General features: G+C 37.0%; 1 protein-coding gene across 1 annotated transcript in view; it reads right to left on the bottom strand.

Moving 5' to 3' along the window:
• The window catches only part of ERICH1 (glutamate rich 1), a 104,758-nt gene that overhangs the window by 24,560 nt on the left and 62,512 nt on the right, over window positions 1-17,686 (bottom strand). Inside the window, exons 5-6 of the mRNA XM_050893973.1 lie at window positions 10,162-10,539; window positions 7,503-7,697 (exon numbers count right to left, since the gene is read on the bottom strand). Of these exons, the coding sequence (XP_050749930.1) occupies window positions 7,503-7,697; window positions 10,162-10,539 (573 nt within the window). The remainder of the gene's footprint in view (window positions 1-7,502; window positions 7,698-10,161; window positions 10,540-17,686) is intronic.

Genomic DNA, 17,686 nt, shown 5'->3' with positions numbered 1-17,686 from the left:
ACACTCTTATGTGATTGCATCTATCTACAATGACAATCTACAATTTCTCTGCTTGAATTTGGTCCAATTTTCTAAACTCTCCAACATCTCAGATTTTACTTTATCCTCTACTCTCTATAATCCCTGTTTGTGTAATAGTGGCAGGTTGATAAGTGTAAGATTCAGCTCCTATTGCAGGTCATTTACAAAGACATCAGATATCACTGACTCTTAACTAGCTAGGCTCTGAAACTGTTCCCAGGCTTGCTTTGTTACGACCAGCTGATTTCTGCACAGAATATAAGGCTCTTACAGTGGTTAAAATGAAGGGAAATAAGAGAGACTGAAAGTAATCTTTTCCCCATTATTACCTGATTCAAGCAAAGTACATTTTTGACCTGAGAAATTTTACTCACATTCTAGGATTAGACTACTGATAGTACAAAATATTTCTGTTTGGCAAAGATACCCAAATCTGCTCTTCTGTATGCAGCTATTTAAAATCCAGTGTAATTTTAAAAATCACTTTAATATTATGAGAAATGGCCAAGCACTGAAACAGAAATAATAAAGAAGAGAAATTAAAGCAATAAACAAAACCGTGAGACGAGTGTGTGAGTGCTTGTGAGATGAGTGTGTGAACATGTGATAGCGTCTGTCAAGCTGGACTAGCTGGTGAGTAGGAGACCCATAGAGCAGGTACAAGGGCCCAGGATCCAGGCAGGGACATGACAGAAGCTGGGGCCTGTGCTGGTATTTGAGGGATCTGCGATGGGGGTATGATTGGGAATCTAGGAAGTGAAGGTATGTGTGTTTTCACTTGTGAACTTCAATTCCAATCAGTCAGAGAAGATGACTGTACTCGTGTCTTATGTGAGTCCTGGCAGGGTTAACTCATGCGTTTTGTTAAAGGCAGTGCCCTGTGTGTGGCAGCCTGCGTAGTCAGCCATGTGAGTGTCGCACGTGTGTGTGCGCGCATGCGTGTGTCCCTGAGATATGTGCTAAGCCTCACTACCGGCTGAACCTGGAAACATGAAAGCTGCAGTCGCCTCCACTGGCGTTGGACGGAGAGACATCCAGGTCTCGAGGTGCACCAGCCTGGGATCCAGAGGACAAGGAGGAAGAATCCCCAGGTCCTGGGGTCCACCCAAGGCAGCAGCCTTACAACATCCCTCAGCACAGTCACTCGAGTATCAGGAAATGCAGGCTCTACAGTTGTTTGTACGGTCCTCATTTGACCTGGTTTGTACTTGTGTTTCAAAATACTGTCTTTAATTACATGATCTCATTTATTTGTTCATATTCAGTGTATATGACAGATGATGCTTACCTAATGAGTTGCTGTATATCCTTTTTGTGCGGTTCCTAGGCCTCATTTACTGCACGACACTCAAACCTTAATCTGAGGATGAAGTGATTAATTTCCTGTGGGGTCTGTCAATAGAGTATCTAGGTGCTTCACATTCAAGTGATATTTTCTTCATTCTCCAGATGTGGGACTATGGCACACAGCATCTCAGTGAAAAGTCACAGCTACGGTTCAGTGCCTATGTGTTAGCAAGTCAGGAGCATTAAAACAGGGAACACACTATTAGTTTCCCCTCTGCAAAGTCTGGTTTAAATATCTTTCCTAGCAGATACAGACCTAACTCAAGTTCTCCAGAGCTGCACACGGCTGCCTTAGCCATAAGACCATTTTTTCTGCACCTGCAATCCTTTGGCATGATACAGAACCCCTTTTAACTTCTTCAATTAACGAGAAAGAGATATGATTGTATTTTTATTATACATTTTTGAGCATCACTAAAACCAATGCCTTGCAATATGATGTATCAGGTAATATAATAAAAAAACAAAGCAAAAAACCCACAAAATGTTTATATAGTCTCATCAGCAATATATCTCCAACCACATGTTGGAGGAGATAAATATGTTGCCCCTAAGAAACTAACACACTAAGATATGAGAAACGGTTTGCTCTGTATCAACTACCAGGTGAATGACTCAGCTGAGAAAGAGCCTCTCACCTACAAAGCATTTTTTTCTTCAGGATTCCAAAACATTTTACAACCATGGATATTATTTACTGTGTCATCTACACACGGATAAATTCAGTTGCAGAAAGACTACACAGTAATCAGCCAGAGAACCCAGTCCCACAATTCTGCAGTCAGTGAAGCCCATCAGATTGTAACAGGCTGGGCCATGGAATACTTCTGAAAACGCCATCCAAGTTTCTGCATAACTCCAAACAGTACCCACATGACCCACATGTAGAAATTTATCTGTTTCTATAATGTAGCAGTTTATTCAGCAAAAATACATTCCTCAGACATATTGTTGCTTACATTTAAATATAAAAATATATTTCTGTTTTTCAGGTAAACAGATACATCAGATAAACAAGAAAAGTCAAGAAATAAAACTTCCAGAAAGGAATGATCAATTTATAAACAACAAAAAAACCCCTATACTTCTTAAACAAAATACTTGATAGACTTTATCATTCCAGATAAGTCCCTTATCCTAAAGTGAAATGTACATACTAATCCAGCTGAAGACTCAGGCCATACACCACATGGATATTCTTGACCAACCAAACACAAAAATCACATGTAGTTATAACCTGTTTATTGTCTTCTGGAGTTCGTAACACAGAAAAATAATTCATTTACCTGAAGGTGTAGAATGTGTATTGACACTGCTCTTCCTGAACAGTTGCTACTTGGTTAAGAGTTTGTATATTAAATTTTAACCCTGCACATATGGACACAGGCAAGGCTTTATTTCCTGTTCTTCACAGGAAGGATATCTGTAATCCAGTAGTGAAACAGAGACATGACTATCTTGGTATGATCTGAAACACAGAAAACACATTCCTCCTAAAATACCTCTATGACATTTCTGAACATTAAAGAAAAAGACTTGTGCAAACATCTGTTTCCATTCGATATTAGCATTTCAATAAAACCAATGAAGATATTGGAGCTTGAAGACTAATACATATGAATTTCTAGATGAACAGGTGCATTTTCTTTTAGGAGGTCAGTTATTTGTATGAGAAACAATTTTGGTTCTATATTTTGGAATGTCCTATTTGTTATGATTCAATAATTCAGAAAAAAAGGAGATCGAAATGACACGATCATATGGGCAAGGCTAAAAGAGTGCAATCTTCTCCACTTCTTTCTGTCTGGAGAGTAATTTCACACATTATTTAACTTACAGTAGCACCTAGAAGCCCCAGTTGAGAATGAGTTGTCCTATACAGACAGCTGCATTAAAGCCTCAAAATGCCATGGCTTCTGTCTTAATTCAGAGATTATCTATGTGACTTTATTTATTTTTAACGACAGGACTTTCTACAGTACTTATCACATAATATCACATTTAAGATGATTCTATAATGTTATGCTAATATAGCTTTCACATTTCATTTCCTTTTCTTTGAATGTTCATTCAAAAAAAAAAAAAAAAAGGTTAAATTTAATTATTTTAGGGCCTCTGTGTATCCAGCCTGTGCATTGTTGGCACACAGTAACTAACTGTATTATTTCTGGTCTGCAAAACACATCCCCCCCACCCCCTGCAATGGAGACATATATAAAGGACAACTCTCCAAAAAAAGGCAGTTAAAAGAAGCTTCTAGCTCTTCTGTGAGTGATAATTTCCTAGGCAACAAGAGAAGAGTATATTTGAGACGTGACACTAACCAACAAAGGGAAAATGTTAATAGATAATGGAATGAAGTTGATGAGTAGAAGCTGAATGAGTTCATAAATTAGGAGATAATGACTTTTTTTTTAATTAGGTGATCACCTATGCTTTAATAATTGATGTGAAATAGGAATTAAGTAGCCCTCATTTCAAAAGCTACAGTTTCCAACCAGCAAATAGAGCATTACTTCCACTCACAGCTCTTCTCCTTTGCCTACTGCACTGTGCAGGATCATGAAGGTGTCTGGCTTCCTTTTACAAATAGCCACCGACTTGCTGACAGAGATCAGTCAAGCTCCCATCACGAGAAATGCATGTCTATTTGACTTCTAAACATTCTCTTCCCTGCACTTACAGAAGACTTTAGGTAGAGGTAAGTACTTTTTGTTAAAGGCTACCAAATAAATGGAAATAGTAATAGGACACTTTATTCTTTTTTACAGTCTGAGAACAATGACACTTCAAATAGTCATGTTCAAACAACAACTCTTGACCAACCTCAACTTTGTGTGATTGCTGAAGTACAAGGTCAAAGGTAACTTGATGGAGTAACTTGAAGCACAAAGTACAAGGTAAGTTGATGGAGGATGACAACTAGACAGAACAACCAGTATCTCTTAACCATAGAGATTTTCTTGTTCAAGTATGTCTTCTCATTTAAATGAAGGGTTAAAGATAATACCTTAATGTTGATAATTTTTCTGTTTCAATCTCCTTAGCAATTTCCTCTTCCTGCAAAATTTTTCAGACCCTCCCACCAACCTTGTTAGACCTTTCTTTGATATGACTGCAAATATTGGGATCTAAGAGCATAAGATAAAACAGAAACTTTTTTCTTCGTTGTTTCTTTTTTCTTTTGGTGGAACCATCATTCCCAATCTGAATAACATGCTAAGAGGTGTGAAGGGAACACCAAAACATGGTCTTGAACCAGTGCTTGTCAATTTGTGGTCTGCAGACCTTGGGCGGTCCATAGCTTTACTCTAAAGGGTCTGTAAAAAGTTACTAAGAAAAGCAAATTTATCATCAGTAGGCATAAACTTGCCAAGTGGGACTTGGTAGCCCCAGTGGAAAATTAGATCAAACTGTAACATATATATATGAGGAAATAAAAGGTATATAATGGTATGTTTACTTTGTAAAGTTTACTAATGGAGAATGTGCACTTATATGAAAGAGATGGATCCCTTCTCATTTTTTTCCTACTCTTTCCTTCCTTGAATTAAAGATAAAACTGAACGAAACATAGCACCCATTATTATTCCTTTGATGCAGGCATCTTAAGTAGAATCATAACCACAGGAAAAAGGGTTAACATGCTGCTTCTTGAACTACAGGGAATAGAACGGGTTTATTTTGTAAAAATAATACACTGTACTAAAATTAAGAAAAATTGTTTTCTTTTCATCATGTTAATAAGGCATGACCTTTTCTTCTAGTACATCATGCCCCAGTAAAAATAAACAAAACAGAAAAAAGGCAGATAATCAGACAAAATTGTAAAAAAACCCTGAGATTACTATGATGTACTGTACATTTTTATCTTTATAAACAGCCCTAACATGTATTTCTATAACAAGAACTTGAATTTGCTGAGACAACAAGTTTTGTAATAACTCTTAACTTTCATCACCTGTTCATTGGGAATGAAATCTAAAATTTAAAAAAACTGTGCAAAAAGACCTATTTTTGAGCCAAAAGTAGGAAAAAATGTATAATCAAGAGCCTAATTCAAGGTAAAATTTCTGAGCACTGTATTCTCATTCACTGAAATTCCTGAATTACAAATAGAATGTACTGCTAAACTCTGCTGAGGCAAATTAATATCTAGCAGGTGTTTAATTATCCTTTAATAATTTATAACAATGTATTTTCCTCTTTCTTATATTGTTGCACCTCATGAATATCAAGTCAACTACTATGGTTACACCACCGTGAACTTGGAATGAGATTAGAATTGAGCCCGGAGTGACAACAGTTACTAGGAAAAAAAATCAACTGGAAGAGTAAACAATTTCAGGCTGTATCAGCAGAAACATAAATTAATTTTAAAAATCACTCAGAAAATTGTCTTCTGCTTTTCAAGTGACAAATACATACATCAGAAAATTAGGGTAGTTGCATGGATTTGTTTCTAATTTGCTTCTGTTTTCTTTTCTCTCTTCAGTTTGACATTTCTGCTATATAAAAGTAAACACAGCAGCTTGCCTCAAGGCTGCAAAGCCCAACAGAATTCCTACTATATTGGGCAGAATTTGGATAAGGCCTGTAAGGAACATCCTGAATGTGGTCACTCCAACAGTTCCATTTTGATTTAACGAACAGAAGCTGAATTAGGTCATTTAATAAAGGGCCAATACCATTACCACTATGCCTGCTGAGTCCTACTTAGTTTAGAAGTGTGTATTACATTCAATGAGACTATCTGATTATAATTAAGATCATAGAATCTAGGCTTGAAATTAATTATTGAATGCACAGAAGGATTTTGTTCCATGTATATGTGGATACTTCAGATCTATCAGAACCTTAAGGGTTGTCATAATCCATATCTACACTTTAAAGAATACGTATGTGCTTCTGTAAGAGTGTCCTTTTCAAAATGTATCAGCTATGAACTCTACAGTCAGGAATTCTCTCTTTTCTGTGATTTTACAATGCATAGCATGCAGTAGGCTCCAGTCTTGGCTGGGATCTTTAGCCACTATCATCCTGTAAATTATTTAACGATGTTACAAGCAGTAGTCTCTTCTTTGAATGTTATTGCTAAGCCTCTGATGGCTATGGTCTTATTTACTCTGTTACCACACTACTACCAGCTCAGTCATTACTCTTCAAAAGACTTAGAGCACAATCTAAAATGGCTGAGATTCTCTCACGCCATAGCAAGTGCTCTCAACTCTGATTAAATTCTTTGGGAGGCAAGAAAATTCAGCACATCTTGTAGATTTGTCTGATGCTGCAACAAAAGTACTAATGACAAGTAACAATGACTGTTTAAATGAAGACTACTTGGAAAATGAATTGTTATACCTTCTATGGACTACATGCTGATCCCACATTCACTTGAGGAACTATTAACTGTCCAAGCAAAAATTCTACTAAAATTATAGGGGTTATAATAGAGAACAAAAGGAGCATGAATGAAATCAGACTTGTGCCTCAGAGATGAAAAAATTTAGTAACAGAATAATTTTTCTTTTTATGAATGACTTTATAATATCATTTATTATAAAGAGTGACTACATTTTTACACAATCAACAGTATTTTTTAGAAACTTAAACCAGACCTTTATATTTAAAAAACCCCAAAGCTGTAAATCAAACTTCGGCATGCAAAATCTGTGTGTTAAAGAAGCCACGTAGGTGACCAAGAAGAAATGAAATAATGGGCTTTATTGATTGTTATGCATGTAAAATTAATCCTTAACTGGATGAGTGAAATCTCCAAGATAAACAAGTTAATTCCCGTGATTTAAAAAGTCTACAAAGAGAATGTATTAAAAATATGCTTTAAATGTGATTAAATCTTAAAACACTTAAGATTTAAAAAAATATTGTTTTAAGAACCTGAATCATCTTGTACTCCACAGTTGCTGCAAAGTATGAAAAGTTTCTGTATTGATCGTAACCAAACAAGAAAGAGGGAAAATCACTGTATTTTCGGTGGGAATTATGCTTTCAAATCTTGTATAAGCATATATTTACCACTATATAATTACTTACTTAGCTTCCTAATAAAAAAAACCTGTGACAAATCTGAATTTTAATCCACAGAAAAAAGAACATCAGTGAATGGTACCTACCAGGAGGCATCATGGATTGTTCTTGGAATTGTTTCAAAGCATCCTTCAATCTCTCAATATCCTGCAGCAATACAAGGGATTTCAACCGATGTAGAAGAGTCACATCTGAGGAAGAGATGGTGCGAGATTCAAGATATTGTAAAAGCTCTTGGGCAGTTGCTGAATTTACAGCAGAATCTGTGCATTCTGATTTATCTGGAAAAACAATTGGAAAACCACATTAAAAATATTCAGTGAGCACAGAGAATTTTCCTAATTATACTTTCTTTTCAAAGACAGCATCTTCCTTTTCAGTACAACTTACAACCAAATATCAGGTACTAAAGAGCAGCTTGCTCCTCCCATTTTTTCTTAAATATTAAAACGATGGTAAGAGGGAAAAGTATCAAATTCAAAAACTAAAAAGGACAACAGGATTCATAGTGACAGGAATGCAAGAGGAATCTAAATTTTCAAGATTAGCAGAGGAAGAAGGTGTGATGAAGAAACTGTACTGTGGCCAAAGCACTGTGTTTTTGCTTCCTACACACTATGTATTATAAAAATGCACACACATGTGGACACAGGGAACAACTCTGTGGAACTTCTGCACAGCACTTCTGGAGACATCCAAATATCTTGTTATTGTACTTTTATGTTTTTATTTAAAAAGCAAATATTACAGCATGCAAGACAGCAGAGAAGGACATACACTGTTTCTACAATACTAAAGCATAAATTCATTCTTCCATTCCAGTAACAATGTATAGTCTGTCCCTTTAACCAGACCCCCTTTAATTCTGGTTTTTACCAGCAAGCCAACTAAGAACAGATTTCTCCCGATTCAGCTTTCTGATGTTAAGTACAAGAAGTATAATCCAATGTGACCATTTGAAAATGCTGCTAAAAGCAATGGCTTCCAATTTTATCTAAAAAAAATAGGGAGTGTTAAAGTCACTCAACTAGAAAAGGCAAACAGCATAATGTCAGATCTATATATAAACTGGGATTTGCCTAACAAGAAAGTTAGTCACACTCTGAGTTATGGATGTGACATCTTATCTGCAGATGAACTTTCTTTTACCTGGGAATTTCTCTCTGTGGATTCTGAGGTCCTCACTGGCTCAACCCTCCAATCTAAAGGTTTGACACCAGGGCCAGTCAGTCTGTCAACCATTGCTAAAACCTGAACTTGACTTCCAGGAAAGCTGGAAGCTCAACACTTTTTCTTAAAATTCAACATGCAACACAGCTGTGGACAATTGACCAGGTTTCTGTTCTGGGTCATGTATTAACGGCAGAACTGTTAACTGAGTCTGCAATCTTGCTCAGTTACTCTGGAGTTCCCCTACAGCAAATGCATGTAGTTTAGCGTACATTTACTTAGCCATAAAATGAAGTAGTAAAATTCTTATTTTTGGTGATGGAAATACATTAGCCAGAAAGTAGGATGGATTTCCAATGCTAGGCTTAGTATGAAGACCTGACACAGCAGAAAAATCTTAACAGTAAGCAAGGAAAATTCTATGTATAAATCTTGAGAAAAAAATTAACATGAAATCCCTGATGTCATCTTAACAGGGTTTTTAAAGTAATTCTGTAGTCTAAAGATGAATTTTATGGGACTAGGAGCTGACAGCTCTGACTTAAGATGGATTCATACAGGTAGGTAAGCTGTTTAATATTCTTCATTCAGCTCCACAAAGACAGTCAAGGCCATGCACTTTGAAAAAATTTTTCACTGCTTTTTTCCAGTTTAACAAGACAGTTATCATTTTAAAGCTATGTTCTGAGCTGAGCAACTAAAGAACACACCAGCTTGCCCTTAAGAAAACATATTTAATTCTAGATGATACCAACATAATCTGGTGTATGTACAGATAAGTACTATAGTACTTACCATTAAAACTTCATTATCTCTGAAAGGCATTTATGACATAAGCACCATACAAACAGCTTTTTAGGAAGGCAACGGAAGAAACATACAGTAGGAATTTCTCTGATTTTAGTGGCCAGATGACCATTCAATAGGCCATTAAAGATAACATCCATGCAATCCTTTTTAAAGTGCTATGGAATGTGCATTGAGCATCAGTTCACATTCATCTTGTTCACAAGTGCTTTATGCCAGTACACTTTCCCAGTGCCAACAGTATCTTCCCCTTTCCTCTTGGATGTTGTCTGTCTAGATTTCCTTATATATTACAAACACATCCCCTCCTGGGAAGGAGAACTTTCTGAAAAATAGGTTGGTTCAGAGATAGTAAGTGTGAAAGTAGTTTAGGATAGCAATTATTCCCCTCATTTGGAGCTCTCTGAAAGCAAGTAATCCTTCTGGATGTTTGCTTGCAGAGGAAAGAAGTAGTTGGTCCATTTAACCACTACATTTACCCCAACTGCACTGGAATGTTTTAAAAAAGAGGAAGGAATATTATGTACATTTTCAAAGACAGAGAAACAAAGAGATTAGGATCACAGTTTTTTATATTGATGTGGATTCTTACACATTCATGTACGCACCAGAAAATGGGACAAATACTAAATATTTGCATGTCTTACTGAGTTCAAAAGTGACACTTCTCTAGTAGATTTGGCCCATTCTACAGCAATAATAAGTGCACATCTATTTTCCCCTATGTGGTAATACTCATGAAAAGAAAGGAGAAAGAGTGGAACATACTGTCAGCAAAATAAATTTGTTGTGTTGCCTGCAGGAAGTCCAGAATGCTATCTGCCTTTTCATCTATGTCTTTTAAGCCTGCTGCTTCTTCTCTGTTGTTTTTGTCAGGCTGATATGTAAAATCCACACCGGTAGTTTTTGTTACCAAGCCAGCTGCTCTCATTTTTTCTTTCTGTCGCTTCTTTTTCATTTTCCTCTTTTTGTTTTTGCTTATTTTGGGACTGTCTATCTGCTGCAGCTGTAAATTATCTTGAACAAGAGTCTCTTGCATTCCAGATTCTGTTTGTTCTCCATGTAAATTATTAGAGTTTTGCAAACTGCTCTTTTGTTTCTTCTTTCGAATGCGCTTTCTCTTGGTTTGTCCTTGGTATTCCTCCTCTGCAGATTCAAGAGAGACATGATAGTTGTAAATAAGAAGATCTGTAATAAGCATTTTGGAACTGCATACAATGAAATATTACTCCCTTCAAATTCTGGGATGTCTGAGTGGCTCTAACCTTACTTTTATGCTTAGAATGCCTTTCAGTACTACAATATCAAAGCCAACTTTTCTGAATGCATTGAGTAAGAAGACAAGTTCTTTTCCCTTCTGCTTTCAATAAAGACTGTACTCTACTTTGTGCTACATATTTTATATCACATTTACTTTCTTAAGGCAGATAATATGGTTCTATACAGAGACTGAGGTCAAAAGAATCGCCAGGGCAAAAACCAGTATGGGCAGGCTGGGCGACATGGCATGAGAGAGCTCCCCCAAGAGCCCCACACCACCAGTTGGTAGACTTGACCAAGAACACAAGAAGAATGCATATAATTCACAATAAAAGATGACAGTGCTTATATCAATGATATCCTTCCATGATAGTGCTGTGCCTTAAAAACACCAGGCATCTGTTTCGGATTCTTCTACTTTCTCCTCCTTAAACATCCTCCTCCTTCGGGATATCTTACTGCTAGCTCAGCTTTGGACATCAACTTTATAGGGAAAGCATGCAAGGCATCAGTGACCTTGGCAAGTAATCTCTGATCTCTTTAACAGCCTGTCTTGGTTCTGTCATTCCCTTGCTACATTATAATTTCCTTACTTGCTAATTCTTCCAAAGGCTCAAATATCAAGGGAAAGAAGTCCATCTTGCTCTCCAAGACAACTTTCATGCTTCTTTACTCAGACCTTATCCCTGTACACAAAGCCAGAGTTCTAAAGTCATCTCTGACCCTGAACTGGCTGCCTCTCCCACATGCTCACTTCTGAGTGTAAGCCCTCCTGGCACTAGCAAGGGAAGACTGCCAGAATCCATCTTCCCTTCGACTGCACTGCTGCTGAAGTCCATATTCATGCCTATAATAATTCCTGTCTAATTAACTGAAATTGCCTCTTTCATAGTCTAACAAAATCCTCACACATTTAAACATCATGGAGTGCAGAATGCCAGTGTTCTTCTAATGTCTTGCTCTAGAAAGTTAAGCCATTTATCTTTCCCTCAACCTCTACCTGCATGTTTCTAAATTCCTCACAGTGCACTGAGCCCAGTGCTCTTATTTACCTGGTTTTACGCCATTCCCTTAGGGTCAAAGAATCTTTGCTTGGCTAACGCTGGTGTAATGCAGGAGAGACACCTGAAGCCCAGTGCTTGTTTCTGAATGATCTGCATAGTCTCCTGAACTGCCTCTGACATTCTCAGCTTGTTTGGCTTTCTCAACACTCCTCCCCCTACCAGTCTTTGCCTCTATTTTCTCCATGGTTGGAGGCCCTCTCTTTCATTTCTGTTTCTTTTTCTGTCTTGAACTCTGTCAGCTCTGAGCCACTTTCTCTCTTTAAATATCACTACAAGACTTTTAGTTCTTTAGCTGACAGATGACTCACTGCAAAGCAATCTTCCATACTTTCTATGAAGAAGGCTGCATAAAAATAAATTTGCTGTATTGTAATTGAACACCACAGCATGTTAAAGACACACCAAACGTCACCTTGTACCCACAGTGTGGAATGTTTCGCACGCATGGTATTTGAGCAAAATATCTTTACACATGATTTGGACATATGGGATGTGGGAAAAACAACGTCTGTGTCGTCCTGTAGGAATAAAATATCAGAACTGAAGGCAGATATGAATTGTGAAAGATGCTATAAACAAGACATCAATGTTTCATCTTAAGAGCTAATTTGGATTTTCATGGGAGTATTTGTGTTATAATAGGTGAATTTCACTGTAAACATAGATACATTGTTCAATAAAACTTCTCAGCCCTCTGTTAACCTGAACCACACTGTTTGCTAATAAAGCTACTCTAATCTGTGCTCTCAGCAAAGTGGCCCAATGTGCTCTTTAAGCATCCAAGAATCACTAAATCTCAGCAAAACTACAGCATGTTGTGCAGCCAAGCACGCTCAATTGGTTTGAAGCCACTTGAAAAAAATGGTGCAGAAGGCAGAACAGGGCTTAAGATAATTGATGTCTTGAGTCAAATCCAAAAGTTTGCTTATCCTTGGTAGCTCAGGACAGCAGGTCTGATGAGACCATGGTGAAGCTGTCAAAAGGCAGAATGAATGTAGTCTTCCCATGTGTATGTTATTAAGACAAATACCCGATTGAAAGGAAATCAGAACTGTGCTGTTTCCTCCAACACAGAAAACAAATCAAACACAAGACTTTACCTAGTTCTCTTGAGGAGTTAAACTGGCAGTCCTCTAGCAGTTTTTGTCATTCTTTGCCCCATATTTTAATATCTCTTTAGTATCTACTGCTCCATGTGTGGGAGCTACTAGTGATTCAACATCAGGAACAGATGAAATTAGATGTTGACAAATGCAAAGCAATGCACACAAAAGGGATTAATTTGAACAACTCACTGCTAGGGTTAGAGTGAACTGTTATCAGCTCAGGAAAAACAAAACAAAAGCCAGACCTGTGCATCAATATGGAAAGCTTAACGAAAACATTTGCTCAGTGGGTATCAGTGATCAAAACAGCAAACACCTTGTTTGCATACACAAGAAAGAGGATTGAAAATAACAGGAAAAATATTCCAAAGCTATTATACAAATCTGTTGTACTCTTCAAGCTTGTAATGCTATGTTTCTTAGCATAATCCCAGCACAGTAAGACTTTGGCAGACAGGAAGACTCTCACAGAAGTTACCAGAGAAAGAAACTCCAAACAGATTTGTATGATTTGACTTGAAAGAAAGAGTAATAAAATGGGCTCTGTTTCTGCCTCCTCATGCAAGAACATGGTGACATCTAATTAATCTGAGCAGTTTCACAAGCAAATAGAAGAAAGTAAATGCTTGTTTTACAAACGGTACAGTTAGTTTATTGAATTCACATGTGTGTGGTATGCACAGGAGCCAAGAGCTTAATGGGAGTCAAGAGCTGGTTGCTTATATAGCCAGCAAGGGTGCCTGATTATAACAGCTATGCTAAAATATAAATAAGAGTTGTACAAGAAATATAAACCATAATGTTTAGGTCACAGCCCACACAATGATCTTAAATGAAAAGTTCAGTGGGATTCACCTCCCACAACTTTAGCTGTCTGAAAAGAAAATACTTAGTGCATGCTTAGACCTATGCTCCCTCTGATAAATCAAGAGATGCCAGCATCTTCAGAAAGCAATTTACCTCATCCTAAACCAGCTGGGATGGAAATGCACCCTGACAGTCTTCATCTCTCTCTGTCTCCCCTTCCATTAACCACAAAGGAAATGTAGACAATGAGTTTGGACTAGATGCTTGCAACAACTGAGAAGAATTAGTCTCTTCTACAAAAATTAACAGTATGGGGGAAGATGCTTCTTAACATGAGTCTGCTCATCAGACTGATTTTTACTAATTAACAAAATCCACTGTTTTATTAAAAAAACCCTTTTGACTGATTCTCTACATTTCAAACCAGTAGCGAGGCCTGATAAAATTTCAATAGGTATGAATTCGGTTCCAATAATTTTTCCCACTGACTGAAGAGGTTTGTTATGTCAAAGCAGCATAATTATAACAAATGCAGGGAATATATGCTACACAAACAATCTTAGTAAGGTGTTGAAAACATACTTAAGCAATGTCAATAGAAATATCAGCTTTTGGACCACACTAACTATAGCCACAACTGCAGCTACAGCTTATCCTAATTCCACAAGAGCTGATGATTCTTCTCTTTCTGTTCCATAATGGCCTGTCACATCTCTCCCTCCTAAGACCCATCTCTGCTCCACAAGTAGCTTAATTTATCACATAATCCAATTATCCAGAAGCAATTGTCTTTAACCCGTTTAGTCAGGACTTGGTGCCCTCTCAGACTGAGCAAAGTGGCTTCCAGACAGAATGCCCATATACATTTTCCAGCCACGGTCATAATTTCATAAGCATTTCTTTCAGCCTTAATAAGAACATCCTCCTCAGGAACTGTTCAAAGTTAAAAATAACTGTTTTCTTTGGTTTGTTTTTTTTTTCCCCTGGATTATTTTTAGCCTAGATTACTTTCCTGATGCAGTTTACCATGCAGCTGCACAGTCACACTAGCCTGACAGAATGATATGGAAGTGGGAATGAGTAGCTTGAAAAGGAAAGTCAGCACCAAAAGAAAAAGTCATCTTCTAACAGCCTATCTCATCTGGTCTGAAACATTAAAAAGTTTTCTCCATGCAAACTGCATATCTCCTTAACAGAACAGAGGCACAAATATGCCAAAAAACAGACTTAAAATGAAATAGAGGACTCAGTTTATAGATACTGCTTATTGAATTTTGATAATGAAAAGTCAGCACATCCAGTTTACATCTTCAAGGAAAAATAGAAAATAATAAAAATAATGATTTACATCAAGACTCTGAATAAGCTGACTTTTATTTATTAACTTCTATTATATTAGCAAGTTATTTTGTATCTATCACCAGGGCAGCTAGAGACACAAAAAGATTAAATACAAAGCTTAACATAGGCTAACAGCAACAGCTGACTGTTCCTCCCATCCAGACTAACCATCAGCATGAACACATAGCTGGCAACTCCATGATTGAAAAGATGAGCTTCCTCAAGTTTATCTGTATTACTTCAGTTCCTTCAGACAATGGCAGATGACATTCAGGGAAAGCATCATATAAAGACAATGAAAAATGGGAGGCTATTTACTGAGGTGTCTGCCAGTCTAAGGTATACAAAGTTCCACAGCATGCCAAACTGAAGTTTGGCTTTGAGTATCTAAGAATAAGCTGATGATACTAGGGGTTTTTAAAAATCAGGTCCCTAAATATTATCAGAACAAACCTTTAGAACAGCACATTTAAAAAAAAAAAAAAGGAAAAAGAGATAAAGCAGACTGAGGAAAAGACAGTCAAAAAATATCCTCTGAGCTTTAGAAATCTCCTCTATAATGTGTTCATCATGATTCAAGTACAGCAGCTGGCTCTCCTGCTCAAGGATCAAGTCCCACAGTAAGCTTTCCAGTTGTTGTTCATGGTAATTGTTCCTTTGCTCAGATGAAACAGGACATATGCCTCTTCTGATTTTTCATCCAGTTTGAACTCTTTTCTTCTCCCTGATATACTGGATGGATTTTGCATGGTATACCAAGCAGTCAATGCAGAGGAATTTAATTTTTGTTTAGGATCTTGCAAGGGAAAAAAATAATGTTATTTTTAGTGCCAATTAAGATAGCAGCAGCTACAATTTGGCCAAGAGTGAAAAGTTGTGGCTAATGAATGCAATAAAATGTAATGGTTTATTAGAATAAAAGCAATACTGAAAAGATCTCAGGAGCACAAGATGACATTAATATTTTTACACTCTTTTTTTTTTGAAATTGTTTCAAATCATCATTTGAAATCAGAAAAAAACCCCACTTCAAAGGTTTTAGTAATCTACAACACTTTTGATGTTGGAGAAAATTGCAAAAGACTAGAAGCTGTTTAGGATAGGGACTGTCTTTTGTTTGTTCATTCATAATATGTCAGTATACTCACAAATGAAGAATTCATATAAAACTGGCAAATGTCGCATATATGCTGCCTACCGCAACAGAGTACTACCTCTTGGATTTAAAGCAAATCCAATTAACAGTAATGACAATAAGAAGCAAAGGCAGATATCACAACGTGCAACAGTCTTCAATCCTAAATGTTTATCTGACTGTATATACAGATGAATTACTCATAAGCTATGTCAAACTCCTGTCATAAAGAGGAACCGTACCTAGTCACAACAAACATCTACCTAATACTATAAACTGTATCAAACAGCAGCCATACACCGCATTCAAGATATGGTGAACTTTGGTTTTACACAGTGCTACAATGATGTTCCTTCTTTTGTACTTTTTACCCTAATAATTGCCATCAGCAATTGCCAACACCAGCATGGGATTCTCCATAGTTTTTTTTCACAGAAAACATTAATGCAAAGAATTTATTTAACTTCTCTGAAACAGGTCTCTCTAAGTATTCCTTCCACACCATGATCATTGGCTCAAAAGACTAGCAGGTGCATTGCTCCTGATGCATCAGAAGTAAGACCTATTACTGGTTTTAATTCTTTGTACCATTTGCTCAAATATTCTTTAGCCTGTCTTACCATGTTTTTACATTTAAATCTGTTTAAAACATCATTTGGATGTGAACTCAGCTTTTTAAAGGATACCTACTTCTTTCTAACAAATTCCTTTACTCTGTTGTCTAGCTCTGCTGTCTTCCTTTTGCTTTTTCTCAAGCCTTTCATGACAGGTGGTGGGTGCTGGCCTTGAATACCACATATGGCGTCCTTAAGTAGCTTCCATACCACCTGGTACAACTTCCTTCTCTTAGCTGACCTTTTTTAGGTTCTTTTTAGTAAGTATCTTAATTTTTGCGTAGTGTCCCTTCTTGAAGTGGATCACAACTGTTGTGGATTTTTTTGTTGAGGTTTTTTTTGTTGTTGTTTCAGTAGGATGTTGAACCTAATGGTTGCTGTTGCAACGTGCCTCTTGTGAACCAAACTCCACCTCCACCCAGGACAAAGTCAAAAGTCCCGTTTCCTGTCACAGCCCCACCAACCAATGCCTTGGTTATTGACTGTGTTTAAAACCTGAGACTTTTCACAACATCCTGATGCAACAGTCATGTCATCTGAACAGGGAGAAACTGAAGATCCCATTACTACTCTCTCTGCTGCTTCTCTGATCTTTCAGCATACAGCAATTAGTTTTCACAATCCCAGCTGGATACATGATGAAACAGACTCTAAGCTTGCTTTGCTTTTTGATACGTACACTCAATCCACACACACACTGATATAAGGCATCCAGGAGATATTTGAAACTATTCCAATGAATAAATTAATTTTGACAATAATGTTTTGGGCCTCCTGTCACTTTATGCAAAAAGCTACGCTTCATGAAGCCCCCAAGTTTTCTTAAATAACTTTTCTGATACAAATTCTGTACCGTTCAATGACTTAATTTTTAAATGAAAGCAAATATTTTGACCTTTTATTGATCTTTCTCATAATTTTTTTTTAATTTCAAGCTCACTGTCTTCATTCATTTTGGCTTTTTTG

Source organism: Gymnogyps californianus, chromosome 3 (genome assembly GCF_018139145.2).
Source record: "Gymnogyps californianus isolate 813 chromosome 3, ASM1813914v2, whole genome shotgun sequence".
NCBI classification, from domain to species: Eukaryota; Metazoa; Chordata; class Aves; order Accipitriformes; family Cathartidae; genus Gymnogyps; species Gymnogyps californianus.
This window is presented reverse-complemented; position numbering and strand designations above follow the sequence as displayed.